Source organism: Euwallacea fornicatus, chromosome 8 (genome assembly GCF_040115645.1).
Source record: "Euwallacea fornicatus isolate EFF26 chromosome 8, ASM4011564v1, whole genome shotgun sequence".
NCBI lineage: Eukaryota > Metazoa > Arthropoda > Insecta > Coleoptera > Curculionidae > Euwallacea > Euwallacea fornicatus.
This window is the reverse complement of record NC_089548.1, coordinates 1,466,622-1,487,969: the sequence shown is the minus strand read 5'-3', so window position 1 is coordinate 1,487,969 and position 21,348 is coordinate 1,466,622. Positions and strand designations below refer to the sequence as shown.

The following is a 21,348-nucleotide window of genomic DNA, read 5'->3' as shown; positions in this document are numbered from 1 at the left end:
TACAGATAAAGTAGGAATATCGTAATCGCGACTAACTTGCCGAATGCCACTATATGGATTTTCATGTACAGCTAGTAAAACATTTAGATTTTTATCATCGTTCATCGCAGAACGTGCAGCCTCCAGCTTATCTTCCACCGTACCAGTATCTCGCAACTTTCTTTCAATTTTGCTAACTGTCGATTGGTTTATTGGCCTATCCAGATATTTATTATCAATTAAAATACACACCTTTTGTTGTGTTCGCACTCTACCACCACATCCAATCATCATAAAGATTTCAATTCTTTGTGCTATGGATAAACGCAATGTAATATAATTTATAATTGAAATTAAACCTTGTTGAAGTCAAATCAAAACGGACAAACATGCAAATTTAAATGTTATTAGAATTTTGTGTATTAAATTAATAAAAATACCTCTTCTATAGACATAACTAAACTAACCTACCAAATAAATTACCATCTTTATTACTGGTATGTTGAGGCGTAAATTTCTCGATAACTGTTGAGTTTAAGTATAGAACATACATATTAAGTAAAATATACTTCGAATTTGATGCAGAAGTCAAAAATGAAACAAAAAATTAGTGTTCCTATTTGAAAAAATAAAGTTGATAACTTGTTTTTGGGTCACCCTGTACATATGATTTTTCCATAAAAAAAAGCCGCAACAAAAAATGAGAATCGACGCGTCCCAGGATTTTTCCAAAAAACAAACGCCTGATTTTTAATTGAATTTGTTCCATAACTTATGCACACGCTGTATATTGCGGATAAATTTTCCGCTCATGAAACATCGCGAAACATATACTTGTGCACAGGGTTGGATGGTAAATTAAACGGGCTTTGCTGTAAAGCCAAAAAATCCAGGTGGGGATTTAAAAGAAGTGTGATGGTACCGGTATTTCTGGGGTTAACTGTTATTTTGAAAAAGTGATATGTAGAACGAAAAGGACGTAAAATCTACAGTATCGGACATTCCTTGACTAGCCCTCTAATTTTGCTAACGAATAAAGTTTTATGTGGCATCACTGTGGATGGAAAATCAAGAGCTTCAAATAATGGCAGCTCCTCTCAATTCTCGTCTTTGTAGCTCATACTGTATCAAAGACAGCATAACATTCGAGACGCCCAGTATTCTACCTACTGACTTCATGGGCATTGTATCTCCTCCTGCGTAAACGCTAAAGAGAAATATTTCATATGTTAAATATTTGAGTATCTGGTAGCTTCAAAGAACGTCTAAACTATATTATCAAGTTTAATTTGGATTCCCCGTTAAAATATAACCTGCAGAATTCTACTCCGATGCAGAAGTAGGAATTTCATTTAAAAATTTTCAAAAGAAATTCGAACCTACTTGTGCTTATTCCTGCGAGTATCTACATCACGGCTTCGAAATCCTGATTGAAGACAATAATCCCCCTCAAATAAACAATCTCCTCCGTCTAAATTCTTGCACAACCCCACAACCCCGTTACAATCCAGGTATTAAAGTATTGATTTTCACGCATCATTGTTGTTAGAGATAATTAGTGTCGAACTTAGTATGGTGTTGATAATACAGCCGCCCGATTAGATTTAATTCAAACCGCTTCAAATTGCAACAAACAATCAACGACAATTATCGCACAATACGTTCATTATGCAAAGGAGAGCTTTTCGCATGCACTGACGTTCAATAACCGATTCGTTCAATAGCTTTCCAAACTCAATTGTTCAATTATTCACCCCTGTTTAAGTGCCTTACGTGGTCTTTCGGGTTCCAAGCCGAATCCAAGAAAAAACACAATTTGGTAATAAGCTGTATGAAGATTTAAATGATTCAACTGCGCAAATAAAACATGTTTTGATTGAAATGTCGCATAGTTGTCGAAGTTTATTGACGATCTGGAGCGTGAACATCAAACGTCCCTTAAAGTAGGATTAATCTTAATTACGATCCAGAAACTTAGGAAATATTCCTGATATCTAAACTAGATCTTTGAGATTTGGATAAGTGCCACTGTCAAGACCATCTCAAGATCTTGCGGTCCAAGGAAGTTGCACCTTTCCAACTCATTATTAACTCTACTTCCAACCTATTATTAACTTACTGACAACGTCCAGGAATCCCACTTGGCTCTTCATGGGGTCGGTGTTGATCTGACACATGTACCATCCCTTATCTGCGGCCTTGACTTCCCTTATGTGCAAGAACCACGTTTTATGTTCGCTGTGCGTTATGCCTATTCGGTGGTTTTTCGTAATGACGTGATTCTGTATGGTCAGTATCGTTTGCGTGTCCACTTGTAACCAGGCCACCTAAAAACACACTATTTAATGCATTTGCATTTTTATCAATTAAGCTTGGGCAGGCAGGGTTGGCATGTCGGCATTATAAGTTTCTTAAAAAAGCTTGTGACATTTTTAAAGGTTTTTATTATTATTTATAGTTGCCTATTAGTGGGCCCCTTTACACCCACGCATAAACCGATATTTCCTCATGAGGGCTGGTTTTTGTACTGTGAGGGGCAAAAGCTTGGTTACGGCCCTGCCAAGTTTAATGATACCAACGATTACTATCACCCGCTATTAAGGAAAGCAGCAAAGAATTATTGTAATTAAGGCTTATATATATTTCCTGAAGGTCCACTTGATGTTTGATGTGTTTACAAAATGTGCCGTTGATTTCTAGATATTTATTTTTATAGGGCAAGAGCATGACATGGGGCCTTGAATTACCCTATCAACCCCATTTAGTATTTTCTGATTACCTTAAAGGTCCCCAAATCGTTGACCAGGCAGGTTAGAATTGCTTCTCTACCCACTGCAGCAGTGACGTTTGTTATTGGAGCAGCAAAATTTGGGCTTTCTGGAAGAAAATATATCATTGTTAGGACAAAACTGTCAGCAAAGAAAGGGGAGCAAGTAATGAAATTGAATCATCAATTAAAAAATTGTTGAGTGAATTGAGAGTAGCGAGACTACTATTGAGGAACATAAGTGGGGCCGCCTTCATTAATATACAACAGACTACGCATGGCACACAAAGTACTTCTGAGGTGGTATGTTCTTTCCTATGAACTCTAAGGTGTCACCATTTAGAGGTAAAGTATTCTTAAATTTTGTTTGTTAGCACGGTTTATATCAAACGCAGTCGCTAATCGGCACCAGACACAGATGGCACCATTGGCACTGACTGTCTGATGGGGTAATACATTCGTGTATGACTAGCTTGTTTCGATCGAAACGGAAACTTAAAACGAAATTGTTAACGATGGTTTTCAGAAAATTTAAAGTCGACAAATTTTAATTATTAAGTCGGTTTTTCTATAAAATCTTAGAGATCACGAAAGCGCATTGTCCATTTTCTTAAAGCCTAGACGATTCCAAGGGCGTTTTTTAAAGATGAAAATAAGTTACTTTTTTCCTAGAGTTCCTGGAGGTAAAGACATCTCACAAGTTCATCTTCCCCTAAATTTAGGGAGGCATGGTCGTTCTAGGAGCTACATGGTTTGTTCGTTTGCACGTTCGGTCTTAAAAAATGCCTAAACAGCTGCAGGCGCAAAATAGCACTTTTGAGCCCTGTGACTTCAACGCCACAAAAGACCCTGGTAAATCTATTTTCGAATGATTCGCGGGCATAAAATGTCACTCTCACGCACTGAAGCGTAACGTTGCAAAAAAAGCGGAGAAATTTATTTATTTATTAGAATTTTGTGGCATTTTCACAAGAAATTTGTGGAAAAAATAGGTAGAAAATAATGCGATTTTCTGATACGTTGATAATCACCATTTGCGTTCAAATTTGGGTCACACCCCCTTAGAATATAGCCATTTAAAGACTGGCGAAAGGTATTCCCTCATTGGGCGAATTAATAAAAGGCACACAACAGAGCCAAATCCCACTTTAATGTTCCTGCATGCTCGTCCATAAACAGCCCATGTAAATTTATTTGAAGCTAAGAATTCTCCATATAAGTAAGCAATTCTCAGCTACAATACCAAAGCACATTTGAATATACATATCGTTATTTCTGACATCAAAGAGCATCTCAGAGGCAAAACGAGATTATTCAGATGTTATTCTGTAGCACTTATCAGTTATCCCTTTTTATTGTCGAGCATAAAATTGAAGCTCTTTTTATCGTTGTCGTGTTCCGCCTATTATCAGGCCGGCAACTTCACTCTCTTGATAAGGGGAATGAAAACGATCCTGTGCTATTGTAACTGGAATGATGGTCTAACAATGGAGAATATATTGGAGCATATACAAGAATGGCCACAGTGATAAAACCAGATGTGTTAAGTAATGCGATATGGCTACTGGGTGGTCTATAGAATTTCGTAGGCTCGCTAGCAAAGATTGGGTATATTTAAAAGTAATTTCCAACATCGGTACCACATCTTTATTGTTTAAATCAGGAACGAAACGTAATTATTTCCTTTCGAGGCAGATTTAAATAAATGTGGCTTTTTCAGCCGCAATAACATTTTTGTCAAATAGCCTAAAGGCACTGGAAATTATTAAATTCTGTTTGCTTCCGTACATGCATGATTACATTCGAATTCAAAAATAACAAACATATCACCAATAAGTCATGTTTAACTAAACAAATACCCATACTCTTTGTTATTTCCATTTTCCTATTGAATAGAAAAAGCTTTTATTGTTTCGTATGGCTCAGCCAGGTTCGTTAATTAACTTTTTTAATAAATATTACAATATTGGGATATTTCCTATTATCTGCCTCACAGGCAACTCTGGAAATGAATAAACATGTTCGTTTTAGAATCCCATCAAAACTATCGATGCCGATTTAAGTGTACGTGGAGCAAATGGTGTCGACAAGCACCATCAACTTCTTGCTGATGTTATTATTCACGCTAATGCCAATTATCATGCAAACCGAATTAGAAAAGCAATGGAGAAATTGGAATTTCTGAAACTACTTTGCGTTTCAATCAATATCGCTGATGTTGTCCCATTTTGCTATAATGGAGAACTTTAGCTAGTGATGAATCATGTAGCCTATGGAAATAACTCTTCCATTAATTCTTTCTCCGATGACTTGGATTGACCTAGAGGCTCCTGATTAGCCGACCGAACTGCTTGTCGGGAAATGCAAATTAGAGTTTTCTTAACAGAAACCAGTGCAGGAAGCTAATGGCCCATATTCCAAAGATTTACGCAACCTTGTTCAAGAGTTCTAACTACAACAAAGGCCAGGTGCGATCTGTAATTTTATAGCAGGTATGGCGAGATATAAAATTAGGGATAAAGCTGAGGGCCTTTGCGGTGTTTATTATTCAATTATGTATAAGTTCGGGGTTTAGGGTAACTTTGTTAGTGCCAATACGGACAAGTATGATTAATAAGCGTTGTTAGCTGCTATCCGATTTGCGAATGCAAATTAGACAGGAAACTGAGAAGCAGGCAGTAGTGAGGAAGCCGGTACTTCTAAACTCGATAGTTACACTGCACTAGTATTCGTGATTTTATTATATTTATTCGTGGGTTGGGGTTAGTCGGAGACTCTTTTGACAAAATCTCCCACCGACTTGACACTTTTTACGAAAAATTACGCATTTGCTACCTTTCTTTACTTTGCTACCTGCCTGAAGAACTTAAGATGTAACGGATACAAGATAAGCAGAGGCGATTTTGCGAATGACCAAACAGGTATTTTTCGAAATCGACAATTTTTTAACCGAATTTGATCGTGATACGTAACTAGGAAATCCACTATTTTTTGACCTACTTACCTATCTAAACAGCACACATAGTTATTTTTCAAAATATCAGATTTACAATCCCTATTTACCAAATTTGGAAGCGGTGTACCTCAAATGCGGTTAAACTCCCCACAGACTAGTGGCTTTTCGTCGGCCGACAATCGGTCGCTTAATAGACATTCTATGTCTATTAAGCACGACATGCGTGAGTGCGCTGTTTCGCGGATATTAAATCGGTCGACATACGCATGCGCGTGATGCTATTCCCTGATTCGTGCTGACCGATTGGTCGAGAAAACCAGATATGCTAGGATTTTATTTGACACGAATGATTGATACACATAAGTTCAAAAAATTCTCCGGAAAATATAATTATAGTGCACTGACGGTAAATTCAATACGGACGAATATTAATGTAGAAAGAGGCAAATTTGAAAAAGTAACGGAGCGTTAATGCACAAATGGAGAGTCAGTGGTGGGTAAACACGTGTTTCTACTTCTTGGCTTCATCAGGCATGTATACGTGCAATATAGGTATCATATTGCACATGTCCAAAAACATACAGACGTGCGGGTGTACACTTGAAAATATAAAGGAGAAAAAAGCGGAAATTACAAGAAAGCATTATTACAGCCTATTGTGAATACAGTTATAGTCTCCCTAATTTCAGGGATGAGTGCGGAACGTCCACAGAAGAAATTCTTAGCTATCATTCTAGGATGACCCCGCATTTAAGCAAATGTCGCCATACCACGTTGCTCTACCGATTCCCATCTGATCACCGAAATATGAACACGCACGTGAGTGGACTATCTTCAGATCTGCGCGGCACGAAAAACAAGTACTCAGTGCCACTCAACAAATGTGACCTTTACGGTTTAGCCACAGACTCGTTCAGTATATCATATTTCAAATTTGTGTTTCAACAATTTGTGGAAAATAACGGGAATTTAACGCCTTAAAATTTTCGATGTTTATTTATGTAACCTCGTTGCCATGGATGCCGATACGAAGTCGTGGGAAATAAGTTTATTTCCTTACCGTTATTCGGGTGCGGAATGAAAGTATACGGAAATCGTGGGTTATCCGATATCATTTTTCAGTCGGTAACTGTAGAATTTTAAGCTCAGGAAATTACAGGGGTTCGAAACAACAGTTAAATTTCTTTGAACTTTTCAGAATCCTGAATTCCTTAAATGGTCAGGAGAAATCCATAATTTCCCCCTGACCACAGACCATTATTAATTTCAGAACAAAAACACATAGATATTACTGTTCTTGCAATATATGCACATGTTTTGTTACCTAACAACTATTTTCCATCAGGTAGTAATAATTTTCAACAAAGCAACTGCTAGCCTAACGCATTAATAGTATACATTTTTAAAACCCATCGATTGAGGTCCCAACATTAATATTCTTTAAATAATTACAAAAGGTTAATTAGGCTAATTAAAACATAAAGCTTTAGCTCAAAGGCTGGAAAAGAATAATTTCAATGAGGTATTTTTCTGATTCGATTTTTCACTGCAGAATTACTAAAAATTCCTATCATTTGGAAAATGGACACTCCTTGGTATTTCTTCTCTGTTTGCCTGTGCTGTTATTTTCTATTATCCATTTTTATCAAGAATAAACCAACAAACTTGATCAATCTCTTTAAATTCCAGTATAATGTCTTCCTATGGATTTAATTGAATTACATTTCTTTTTTCCATAAAGCATAGGTAAACACTTTTCGGTTCTGTTTCCACGATTCATCTTCCAAATAATTGCAAAAATAAACTGTCTAAAAATAGAAATTAATTTATCTAAGCAGGTCGAAAGTGGAGGCATTAATTTCGCCTTGATTTGATGACAATAATGCCAAGATACTCTCGTGCAAGACCAGTTTTTTTTTGGAATTTGAGAAAAATAGAATTTACCAATCTTACTTTTACTGAGTATGTGACTGTGAGTAGATGTTCAAATTGGGAACTACTGGTGGTAATTTACCCCGTACAAGCTTCAACTGAATAATGCAGCCAACATTGTAGAAATTTATTACTTATTCACAATCCCTCACAATTCAATCTTGGCGCATTAGATTAAACTAAATGGAGCGATTATTATGGTCCCCAATAGTGCATTATTTATATGCGATTAAATTCCAAGTATATATACTTTTCTGCGGTTTATGAGGGATCTATCAGAACCGCATATTTTAGTCTATAACGCCAAAATATGTGTATAATTAAATTTTAATTAAATGCTCCAATGGAGTAACCAATACCAGTAAATTGGCTGTCAATGATTTATTATCCCTTTATTAACGCGTTTAATCACAGCAAAATTAAATACCTAATTATTGCGTCCGGAATGGGATAGAATTTATACATCTACATGAATCCTATGGTCAGAGTGTTATTTTACAATGTAAACGTATTTTAAAAAAATTATCCTTATACGAAATACGCGATTTATAAATAATTACCAGCTACCAGTATATTGTTTTGTGATCGTGCTTTACGTGTCACTTAATTCCCGTACTTAAGGAAATTTAATATAAACTGAAGAAGAATTTTTTCCTATTTAGTAACCGAATATTGAGAATTCTCGCGGCGCAAGCTCCATTGAAATTTCTTTACTTGCCGGAATTTCAATCAAAAGGTGAATCGGTTGTTGAATTTCCAATCAGTTTTCTTTCCTCTCTTTACCGAACTATGCTGAAAATTAGATCGGTTAAAAAGCAATCTTAATTAATATTGACATTTGAAATAAACATAATGGAAGGAATTTAAATGAATGTAATGAAGACGTCGATTGTGAGCTCAAGGGGGATGTCGAGAAGCAAATTGCTGGTGTTGCTGTGCCTAAAGGAAATGGAGGCAACTAAAAAAAGCAAAACTTAACATAGGGTTTAGGATCAAGGGCCAGAGTATCTAGCCTCCTCTTTCAGGATTACCGTAAAAAACAAAATCAGTGAAAAGCTCAAGGTTAATAAAGGTCTCAAAAGCGTCCTCTTCAAGATTTTTTAAGTTATATAAATTTTATGCTTCGACGAATTCTCTATCTTTTGTTGCTTTTATTTTCCATTAGATTATCTCATTACTTTATTGGCTAAATTTCAAAACACTTTCAAATAAAAAATAATTTAATAGTTTTATGGGATCGTGTGCCAATGGGCTTGACACAAGTTTCTTGTAAACTCGGCTAAATTATCAAATTTGCAATGCAATTTTTGAGAATAAACCGTTTTTGGCGGAAAACTCAGGTCAAGTTTTTGATTTACACAATCTAAATGACAATGTAAATTTTTCGTCAACTACGTTCGAAAATTTAGCTTTCCAGACTCTGGTTTCGCAACGTTTAACGAAAACGTAATTATTATAATAAAATTTCAACTTGTATGGCTCCGACCTCTTATTCTCTTTAACCTGGAATCCTCACTCATTGGTTTTACTGACACTTTGGCAAGTATTTGTGGTTTTCCGGTAAAGAGTTCAAGGAAGGCGTTTGCCAGATTTTGCCTTTTCGTGCATGTCAAGTTGAACTTTATTAAGTTATTTGTATTATTAACTTTCCAAATCTTCTATCCGTTAGCGGCACATCCCATTAACACAATAGTAGGATATTATGACATGGAAACTGAATATGGACGAGAGGCTTAACGTCACTGAAGTAATAACCTTATTAGGTTAGCAGAATGGTGGATTTGATATCGCTTCGATATACATAATAAGTCGAAGAATGTCTTTATAGTTGTACTACTGATTATGCCTGCTAAAGCTTTTTCATTAAGCAACGTATGAAAGCTATAAACGTCTGACGAAATTCAAGCAACCGTGCAATGTTTTATGTTGATTTCAAACTGAAGTTGTGAATTTTGGAATTGGAATTGGAAATTGAAATTTCCAATTCCAAACCAAACTTGCAGTCGGCCGATTGTATGGGTGTTTCTAAATGATCGTATGAAGCATGTTTTAGCTCTTAAAGTTTTTGTGTCATTGATGCCTAAACTTTTTCTGACTTTAACCCCTCAACGGTTTGGTACCGGTAAACACCAGGTAATACCAGTACCGACGAAAATGGAAACTTTGCCACCTTCTAAATGCAACTGTCCCATCCAATGTGGTAAAAGTTATTTACTTAACAAGTATGGAAAGTAATACATTATCACACGCTGATTGCAGCCGGTCGAACGAACACCAAGCTCAGTTGGATCAGTAGTCGAGTAACTTTCAAACTTGTTAAGCACAATATTCTTTCACATGGAAGTATATGTGGTAAGTTTATTATCTTCTCTAAGTGCAATTCAATTGTCAATAAAAAGTTTTACCGCACAAGAAGTTTCGAGGCTGACACATACCCCTTTGATTTAGGTGCGGTAAAACTCAAAGTAAAAGTGCTACTTTCAGCTCGCAAATGCTTGCGGTAAAGGCAATTTACCATGCGCTTGTAGGAAAAGACGCTTTCGCACTTACTTCTGCGTAAACGCTAGAAATTCCAAAATTAAGCTATTTCTCGCTGAAAATAAATCTATTCAACTACATTAATAACACTGCACTAGAACTTCAGCTGGATTATTCAACGAAATGCATCTAAATACAGATTTATCTCATTAATATATTAATGTCGGATTTGATTAAAAGGGTCGATACAGGGTGAAAATTGAGAATATTGAAACTCTAACAGGGATGGATTATGTGTAGAGAACGTTTGTGTGTTTGCGTCTTTGCGCCATAGACTTCATCCGAGCTGAGAGGAAATAAAAAATCATCCCTAGTAAGTAGGTGCAGGAGCAATCCAGAAGTACTTAGAGAATAAGAAACATCAGTATCCAGATCTTCAGACATCTTCAGATCTTTGCTGCTAGTATTTCGGTGTGTTAAGAGAGCATTTCCTTGTTTGATCTAATTTTAATTGTATGATACCGGCTCAACGCATGATCACATTGTTCCTGCAACATTTCTTGCACTTGCAGATTTGAACTTGCAATATATTACAACTACCGTCAAATTCAGTGAGTTTTTGGTGACATTAAGGGTTGTATCGCCCTGTTGCGATTGCTCCATAAACTTTAATATTGCAGTATTGCAATATAGCAATAATACATTGCAGTTGACACAATTGCAAATTATAAAGCGCCATCTAGAACGATGAATCTTAAATTTCGCAATTCTATTTGGAAAATTTGATCGTAGCATTTAATAGCGATGTTACATCGATGAATTCTCTAACAAATTTATAGGAAAAAAGTCATCCAGAACTACAAAGTCAAACCAACGCAATTAGTACAAAAACGAATGTACATTGCAAGTTCCGTGACGTGCCATGCAATTTGCAGTAGGAAGAGTTGAAGCAGCGAATTGCAGCTGAAAAAATTGCAAACTTTGAAGTTTAAAACTTTTCACGTGCAATTTATGGCAGCAACATTTCTTGCAACTGAAAGTTACAATGCTGATTTTACAGTAGGTGGTTATTCTGTCCTTTACTTCGGCAATAAAACATTGTAACCAACGTTTTAAGTAGATTTGAATTTGTAATTTTGGGAGGAAGAAAGAAGACTTTCTTTGAATGTCTGTTTTGAGAAACAATTTTTTGCAGTTAAAATCAGACGACCGATATCAACAAGAACTGACTTAGATAGGTGACAAAATAGAGTAATAGTTTTAGAGAAAATCATACCGGTGATGTCAAAAGTTGCCCGTGTTACAACGCATTGCAAGTCCGATGCTGCAACTTGCAAGTGCAAAATGTGATTATTTCGACTCATTTCTAACCGCATGCGCGCAATTAAAATTCTTGCAATGTCCAGGCAAAAATGGCGTACTGCAAAAGTCTCTAAACTGCAAAGAGACCATCCAGATCTATGAATATTCAAAAATTTCAACAGACTTTTTGCAACGCTAGTCACAGTGCTTTGCTATGCATATTACAGGAAGGAAAGAGAGATCGGTTGCAAATTATCCAAATCCCACGGTACGTTATGTTGATCCAGAAGACGTTACTGGCATCAAATTGGAAGTGAAAAAGCAATCCAAAAGTGCGAAATCGAAATTGCACCGGGCGATTTGCAAAGCGGGCAAATAAAAAGTAAAGAACACTTGCAAAGTATAAATGCAGTGGTGCATTTTCTTGCTGCAGGGTAAACTGTGGTATTGTGGCAATCAATTGTAGGTGGAAAAGTCATTCATTGGAAGAACAACGAAGTCAAAGTTTCACCAGTTTGTTTACTCGGTTGGTTGCGGCGTTTTACGATATTCCAAAAAAAGTATAAAACAACCTGCAGCTATCCGTACTTAGGAGTTCCATATTTCATAAAATTCTTTGCAGCGCTGGTTATCTTTTTCTCAAATATTGCAAAAAAATAAGGAAAAAACAATAATTGCGATTCGCAAAATTAGTTAGAAAATTCTTGCTGTGAGAGAAGTTCTAGCAAAAGAATTCGTGGTGACATAATTGGAAACTATGAGCCACATACACAATAAGGCAACCTGAAGAATGTGCGTATACCTCAAATTTGCATTTACTATCCCTAGAAGATTCTAAGTAACAATTAATTGTGGTTTCTTGACATATAGTGTCCCCTTAACAAATTCGTGCTCCTGTGCGTTTATTTGTAATAAAAAAAAAAATCAATTATGAGGTTGTGCTTGAAGGTATACGTTAAAATTAGTGACAACCCCACCGGGATTCCCAAAAACCCGGGACGTCATAAAGTATCATTTTTTTAAATTGCAGTATATGCATTTTTCTCAAATGGTAGAATCTTCTTTTGACTCCTTGTTAGTTTCTAGAATTTTACCCTGCAGCGCAGTGGCTAGAAGCCATGACGTTTCAGAACATATTTTAAATATCTACAATACCTAATTAAAAAAAATAATATCGCATTTAGCTTAAGTTAGATTTTGATCATTTTTGAATTAATTCTCATGTAAGATCCTCTGGGGAGGCACATATACTCATTTACCCAAAAATATATACAGACTGTTCGCAAAAACAACTTTAATTTTCATCTCTTCAACTTCAATTTTCTTGATTTATTCATATAGGATGGTGTATTTGTTTTTATTTAGAACGAAAGAATTTTTTTTTTAATTTTGGTATAAAATAATGGCATATTTATATTGAACATTAATGGAATTCTTAATTATATATGCAAAACCTGCGTTCATAGTTAAGTGCCTGAATGTTTGCGCATGCGTTGCCATGGTTTCCAAGTTTGTTTTCAGTCTTGACGCCTCGTTCAACTCTTGACGAATTTCTCTTCAGCTGATGCTTGGGTGTTCTACAACTGGTAAAATCATGTGCAGTTCATTTTCTTCTTCCAAAACCCTCTTCTTTTTTTCCTTTCAATTTCATAATTAACAATTTCTGTCCGTTCAAAACGCTGCTTTAAACATTCTATGTTTCTTACATTAGAATGTCCTCTAATAGGAGATCCTGGTCTTCTATTAAAAATCGTTGCGTCGAGATGCTAATGAACAATTTCCATCACATAAAGCAATTCACAAATGATACTAACAAGTTTTTGTTGAGCATACTTCATTTTAATGGCCAGTTTCAAAATAAATAGAGTTCAAAGCAGCAGTAAACCTTAAAGAAGCTGTCAAATCTTGAAAAAAAAAACATATGGAAACCATGGTAACGTATGGTAAACACTCATGCAATTACCCATAAATACACGTTTTTCCGAGATAATCAATAATTCCATTAACTCTACGATAAATATGATATTATTTTACACCAAAATGAAGAAAATTGAATTGTCCTTCATCCTGCGTCATAAGAAATTCACCATCCTATTTGAGAAAATCAAGAAAAATTAAGTTTAAAATGTGAAAATTAAAATTGTTATCGCGAATACTCGATGTATATATACTGCGTGACATAGAAAACTCTCCGTAAAAATAGTTTTATTTAAATAATTGTTGGTTCGCATGTTTTTTAGGCTAAAATAAATACTTAATTAATAAATTCAACAATGTTAATTCTTAAAAACGAAAAAAAAAATTGTCGGTCTTTCGCGGTGTCTTATACATTCCCGTACACGTCTAGGCATGGATCTAATGAGGTGATTGATAGTCTCTTGGGGAATTTCATTCCAAGCTAGCTGGACAGCATGACATAGCGCCGCTAGGGGTGCTGGGAGATGAGGTAAATTATACAACATTCTATCTACAATCTCCCACACATGTTCAATCGATGAGAGATCTGGAGATCGAAGTGGCCAAGGTAGCAAATTAATTGCATTTTGCTGAAAGAAGTCCATAGTCACTCCAGCGACATATGGCCGTGCATTCTCTTGCTGAAAAACGGGATTAACAAGAAGTGCCAGATAAGGCATGAGATGAGGTTCTAGGATTTTTTAGATGTATCGTTGTGCTGTCATAGTGCCTCTAAAGAAAAGTAAAGGTGACCTGCTACCATATGCAATAGTACCCTAAACTATTACCCCAACAGTCTGATGGACACGTCTCTGTATTGTAAAGTGAGGATCCCGTCTTTCACTCCGTTTTCTTCTTACTTTTGCCCGACCGTCTTCCATACCCAAACAGAATTTGGATTCGTCACCAAACGCCATATTATCCCATTTCAAATTCCAATGCATTGCAGCCGGTTTTGACGATGATTTAAGGTAAAGGGTAACACAAGATAGGGATGGTAGTAAATCAGTCCAAAACTTCTTATCCGACGATAAATGGTTTGAATCCCAATAGAATTTCCATACTCAGCAAACCATTGATTTGCTAGTGTCTTCAACGAGACGAACCTGACTCTTAGGGTCATAATTCGAAAGCGGCGAACTTGGCATTCTGTAGGTCTTCAGGATTGGCAGTAATCTCTCCTTCTACCTTTTTGCTTTTCTTGGAACCACGTTTAACAACATCTCACTATATAGGTTAAACTATGGTTTAATCTAGTGACGATTTCCCTAAATGACCGACCCACTTTCCATAGACCCACTATTCAACCTCTCTCAAACTCGTTCAATTGATGACAATTTCGCTGCATTCCGCATCTGGGCATGTTTGATCAATCTAAAAGCACTTTCTAAGCACACTATTTGCAAATAAATGATATTTTGCAGCCACATTGTTAATATTTTATTGCAATTTTTATAGTAAAAAAAAACCTAAAATTCCTGATAATTCATAAATACTTTGATACATCTGACTGAAAATTAATCGTTTTTTGTGTTTCCATATACAAACATACATACCAAAAATTATTTAAATAAAACCATTTGTACGAGGTGTTCTCTTTTCTATGTAAGGCAATATACATGAATATTTGTGACCGCTAAGGTGATCTCACACCATTACATGAGAATCCATAATAAATTATCAAAATCTAACTCGAACCAACTATGATATTAATTTTTGATGAGACACTGCAAATGTCTAAAATTTCTTTTTAAACATCATAGCTTTGAGTCACAGCCCCCCAGTGCAAAAAAAATGTAAGAACTAAGAGAGGCTCAAGAGAGAATTCGATCACGTGAAAAACTGCAGTTTATGACGCTCTGCGTTTTTGGGACGTCATGTAGGGTTGTCATTAATATAAAAAGTTGTCTTCTTTAGCTTCATATACATCATCATAATTGATTTTTTATGAAATCGTAAATGAACTCATAGAAGTGCGAGGGGCTATTAAATGGACACCCAGTATAATCGTCTAAGCCACAAGGCTTCAAGGCAATTAGAGAGTTCCTCGACTTCCTCTCAAAGAGTTTTCGCCTCTTATTGCTTTTATCTCGTTACGTAGTTTGTTGAATGTTCTTTGTGTGTTCTTCGTATATGATTGCTTTAGATTTAGAATAAGTACAATTAAATGTTTTCCCAGGTGTCCGTTTTTGGAGCAGTACCAAGCCATAACAAATACGAAGTCGGTTAAGTTACCGGTTAAGGGCACACATACTCAATGATGGATCGTCCAAAGATATAACCCTCACCTTGTTCAGGCACCTTTTTTATAGGGAATTTAAATGGATTGCAATATTGCACCTCTACTTGTGCGTGAGACCTTATTCCTAAATAGGAAAAATATAAAACAAAGCATATTGTTTCAGGACAATTTTGCACCATCAAAAAATGTTATTTGTTATCTACGCCACTGGCCTGATTCAAACCAGTGTAGTTTTCACGCTCAATTCGAAAATTTCGGCTCGCCGATCATTTTTAGCTCGGCTCAGAGATGTTTGATACGTCACATCCCCTTTGAAGTCGTATAAACATGCAATTGTTTTCAACCATCATGGCATCCCAAAGCCACCTTTGGCAAAAATGCCACAAATCACATAACTTTTTATGCACGTCACAGGCTTCATATTAGCAGCGATGCCACATCTTTTCAGAATTAATATGTTGAAGGAATTTTTCAAGTATTCTTGCAATACTCCCTAGCAGTATTTAACAGTAATGTTAGCTTCTGAGCAAATAATTATCATGTCAAAAACCAAAAAAGTGAAAATAACAAAAATTGATGATCAAAGTTGATGAACAAAGAACACAGTGTTTTAAAACGCCAAACTAACCAGAAACAACAACAATTTAAGCGGCAATCGCGCAAAAAATACGATTATATTTAGACATTCAAATATATCTTTATTTTTCTTTGGCATATTAAATTTATATGACTCTTTATTTTACTTAAAGCGACTTTCAATCTTTATATTTTGTGACGTGAATAAAAAGTTACGTCATTTGACCCAATTGTCGGTTAAGATATAGAAAGGTGATACATAGTTTTAAAGGAAGTTTAATTGCCCCTCAATTCACGTGTTAATTTACAGGGGTTCGAATTTAGATAACGCACTGTAAGTGGATTCAATGTATATCCAAAAAAAAATAAAACATTTTTGACCCCATGTTAGAGGGTGGATCCATTAATTGTTCATGGAATAAACTGGTGGATCTTCCTTAAATAATTTTCAAAACTTCCGTTTTCTATTTATTCAAATCCAGTTGCGTCAAAGGTTTTATCTAGACCTCAGCTCGTCAAAAAAAATTATTTTCTAAATATTTTGAAAACCGCTAAAAGTAGAAATTATTAAGTAAAAATGAGCAAAAAGAAATAGCGAACCTAAAAATTAAATAATGTAGTGTGTCCTATTCATTATATTTGAAATACTATTACATTTTTCTACAGGGTGTTTCCGAAACAATGGTATAAGTGATTATTGAGTGTTAGAAAATAAAAATTGAAGCGATTCAGCTAATCTTGCCTTATAGAGAAGTTATTTGTTCTTACTCTATAGGGTGAGATTCTACAAAGTTATAGAATTCTTTTTATTTTAATAGTGTATTCTTGAACTCCAAATTGCGGCGCAACTTTGTCCCAATTTAATCGAACTTGTATTTTCTATGGTTGCAGAGATCCAGAAACAGATAACCTATATAGGCATAGTTCTACTGTTATTAGTTTCTCCATTAATTTCCCCATTTGCCTCAAACTCTCCTTTAAAATCGACCTTTAGCTTGTCCATTTACAGTTGAGATTCTTCATATTATTTCATAATAACTTGAGTGGGATTGTTCAGATCATATCATTTTCTCATCTTTTGATCTGAATATGTCCATAACAATAGTCTTCATTTCATATTAAAAATGTTATAATTGTCTTTGATCTACCTATAGATTGTCTATGTCTACCACAATTTCCTGAACTTTAAATTATCCCAAAATTACCTCATTTATTCGAATTTCTCACTCAAAACCGAACTTTATTAATAGGAACATTTCATAATAATTTAACAAGGTTTGTTCAGGTTATATTTCTCACCTCTTCGACTTGAATATGTATATACGCATGATGCCTTCCTTGATACTTATGCATATGTACAAGGCAAAATGTTCACAGTTCTCAAATTTGCCCTTCAAAATCCACCTTTGCTTGACTGAAAATGTGAAGATTTCATGGTAATTTTGTTAAGTTTATTCAGGTTATATGACTTTATATAGTATATATCCGTTATACAAGGCGGTGCAAATTAGTAGGCCAATTCGCTAACCACAGATTACTTGAGCAAAAATAATTACACTTCCTTTATGCAACTTTTTCCTTTGACGCTTATACTCTCTATATTGACTGTTGAATTTATAAAAAAATGTGTTAATAACTTCGATGTTTTTTTACATGTTTTAATAAAATTCTACTCTGATGTACTTTTCCTATAATTTAGCTTTAAAAAAATTGAAATCAGAGTGGGGAAAAAGGGGGGTCAAGGATGCGTTTCACCCTGCCCAACTTTTCCTTGCGCACACCAGTGATGGACATATTTAATTTTGTTAACTGGATTTTTCTTTATTTTAAGCTTTTTATGCTTACTTTAGAAAATATTGTAGCATATTTCCTCTCAATACATTATACAAGGCCTCGGGCATGCATTCGAAAAGGGGCCAATTATATTGATCATTTAATTTAGATTTATTCAGTCCATTTAGTTGTAAGGTTATTATTTATCGTTAACTTTCCAAAATAGTTGTACGAATGCTGGATTGACTCAGTTTGCATAAAATTGAATAAAATCTAGAAAAAATATCTAGGAAAAAAATTGTTTTACTCGTAACATGATCTTTAAGCTAATCATGTGAACATACATCGTGTTTTTGAAGGTACGGTCCCAATATAAAAGAAAAATGGGTATCAAGCAAACGCTTAGTTTCAGAAATTAAACACGTCCACTCTTGGTCTGCACAAAAAAAAGTCACCATAGGGGGAGGGTGGTGCGACCATCATCCCACATTTTTCCCCGCTGGTTTCAAATTTCTTGACGCGAGTAAAAAAAAAATTGCGTCTCATCGGAATGTACTTCACTGCAAAATTTCCTTAAAATATGTCAACCGACCCTGAGGTTCGTAACAAAATATATTTTTTAACAATTTCAATACGCTGTATGCAGAGTATAAACCACCAAAGGACAAAGTTGCATAAGAAAAGTCGAATTATTTGTCACTCAAGGGATCTGTGGCTCACCTATTGGCCTACTAATTTGCATCACCCTGTGTATCCCTTGATTCGACTCCAGAGACAGAGGTTCTGTGTCGGTACAGGCTCTAATGTCATCAATCTCAGGTTAGTTCTGTGTTATGAAAGAAAATGACTTTATAAAAAATGAAAGATAAGCAGTAAACAGAACTTTTTTATCCTAGTCACATCCCATGGGGCTGCAGCCTAATTAAATACACGTAATGTCTGATATTATTCGATTTAAAATTATTACAGTAGGCACATGAAATAAATCATGTCCGGACCCTGTCCCTGCCATTTTTTCAGTGGCACAATTTTTCCAGGCATCCAGACGGGACTAAAATGAAATACGATAAATTATGAGACAGGTAACGCAAATGTTCGCGGATCGCATGCCACGGCGATTTTAATGTAGTTTCGATAAGGAAAAAATCAAATAAACCGACAGCCATTTTCGCTACTAAACGCTTGATTGACAAGACATTTTGCCGAATCAGCGAAGTTAATTCTGAACGGGTGAAAAGGGAATTTCCAAATAGGTGTTGAAGGATGAATGATGGCCGATTGATTTTTCTTTTTAAGTAAAATATGCCTTGATTCATAAGGGCTTTGTCCGTCAGATGACCAACAGCCGAAAATTCGCATCGCGCCCAAAACTTCAAAAACTAGTTTTAGTTTTTATTGGATAATGATTCCGAGCTTACCACGAGGATTAGTTCTTCTGCAACATAAAAGCAGGGTGTCTGCTAGCAAACATGTCAGGATCGGCTGTAAAACTTATCTTTACACCTTCCACGTATCAGTTTTATGACGTCTGTTTCCTGTTTTATTTCCTTTTACCTCATTTTGTTTCGCGAAATGCGCCATAAGACCTATTGGTTCGCTAGTGCTCAGCTACAGCAAGAAAATTTAATTAGGCATCATCGAATTTTCGTTTCAGTAGCTCTTGTCGTCGTTCCTTTCGATTGGGTCTCTTTTTCAACTCATAAATAATTCCCTTTTGGTGGCTGTTTTATTGTTCTAGACAATTTTGTTAAGATGTGTTTCGAAAATAGAAACTTAGTAGCTGCAACTTCCGCTTCTTACTTTCATACCTATATACAGAGCATTTATTCCTTACTTATGGCAAGTTTCATAACTGTAATTCTGATCAGACAAGACCTGAAATAAGTAACCCTTAGGGCTTTTCCCTGGAGCAGCACACCCGTGTCAGACATAGCCACCGTTAGATTCACGCTTTCCAAACGAATATGATAACAGTAATTGTGTCGTCGCACTTTTCCTGAAGATTCATCCTAGATTCAGGAGCTACTATGGTGGTCAGATCATCAGCATACGCAATCCGATTCACTCCTTCTTCTGTCTCTCGCTTTCTAACCTTAATGAGCCTATATGCCCCCCTTCTGAGACTCTCATAATGAACACCTTCATTTAATATTCAAAATTCTTCCATTTTCTTTTTCAAAATCTGTCTCCATTCGGTTGCAAATATTAAAATCTCTTACTAATTTAAGTGGATCTGTTTGTTTGTTGAGGGCAGGTATCTCCCCTCATTCGACCTAAATACGTCCATAACGTTTCATTTTAAATTACTATATAAAATTAAAAATTAAAATTTTCTTAATTTCTTGATTCAAAAACGACCATTCAACGACTGAAAATTTTATAATTTCTCCTGTGGGCTTTGGCAGGTAATACTTCATTTTCTCTCTCTTATCTTGAATACCTGCTCGTATACCTATGACTCGTTTCCCATATTCGATTTCTCCGATTTCCATTCGGATGAAAATTTGAGGGTAACTCGAGAGAGTTACGGTTGTGGTTTCTTCTCTTTTTGGTCATAATATACGGGATGTTATTTGCCCAATATTTTACAAAATGATTTTCAAGTAGTTTTAAAATGGGAAGTTTTTATAATCATGTGTTCTAGCTCATTTAGTTTTCGCGACAAGGGGTATCAAAGTAAAAAAAATAAACCACATATTCTTTGATAACTTTCGATCTCTTCCAGCCAATTTTACGAAATTGTGTACCCAAGGGTAATTTAATTTTTTCTTATTTTTTTATGACTTTAAACTTAAATTATGACAACGACGTTGCTCTTTAAGAAAATTATTCTTCTGATTTGTCTTCAAGAAATGGCAAATTTTAGTCATTCAGAATTCGCCCACATGCATTTTACGTATTGGCTTGATAATGGGAATACATGTGAAGCGAAACGATTAAGTGAAGAAGGATATCCAAATCGAACAAACCTCACCTCAAAAACATTTTCAAGGATCCACATTTATGTAAGTGAAACAGGGTGTTTTTGTAAATCCCTCCATTTTTCCAGAGAGCATCGAATAATACGAACATTGGAGATTGAGGAAGAAGTTCTAAATCAAGTTGAGGAACATCCGGAAACAAGCACCAGAAAAGTGGTGTCAACGCGGAATATTTCCCACTTTTTGGTATGGAAAATTCTCGCTGACAATATATTATACCCATTCCCTATTGAAAATGTGCAAACTCTTCTTCCTCACAACCAAATTTATTCAAAATGCTTTATTTGGCATTAAAATCTTATTTACCAATGAAGCACATTTTTCACGCACCGCGATACATACTTCCATAACAATTATTTATGGTCAGAAAAAAATCCAAATGCACTCGAAGAACCATGTTTTCAAA

The 21,348-nt window shown here is 35.5% G+C and overlaps 1 protein-coding gene across 2 annotated transcripts in view; it reads right to left on the bottom strand.

Annotated features, from left to right (window-relative positions):
• The window catches only part of LOC136340547 (lachesin-like), a 60,834-nt gene that overhangs the window by 11,391 nt on the left and 28,095 nt on the right, over positions 1–21,348 (bottom strand). For both annotated transcript variants that reach the window (XM_066284716.1, XM_066284717.1), the window contains exons 2-3: positions 2,759–2,856; positions 2,099–2,306 (exon numbers count right to left, since the gene is read on the bottom strand). In XM_066284716.1, the coding sequence (XP_066140813.1) occupies positions 2,099–2,306; positions 2,759–2,856 (306 nt within the window). The remainder of the gene's footprint in view (positions 1–2,098; positions 2,307–2,758; positions 2,857–21,348) is intronic.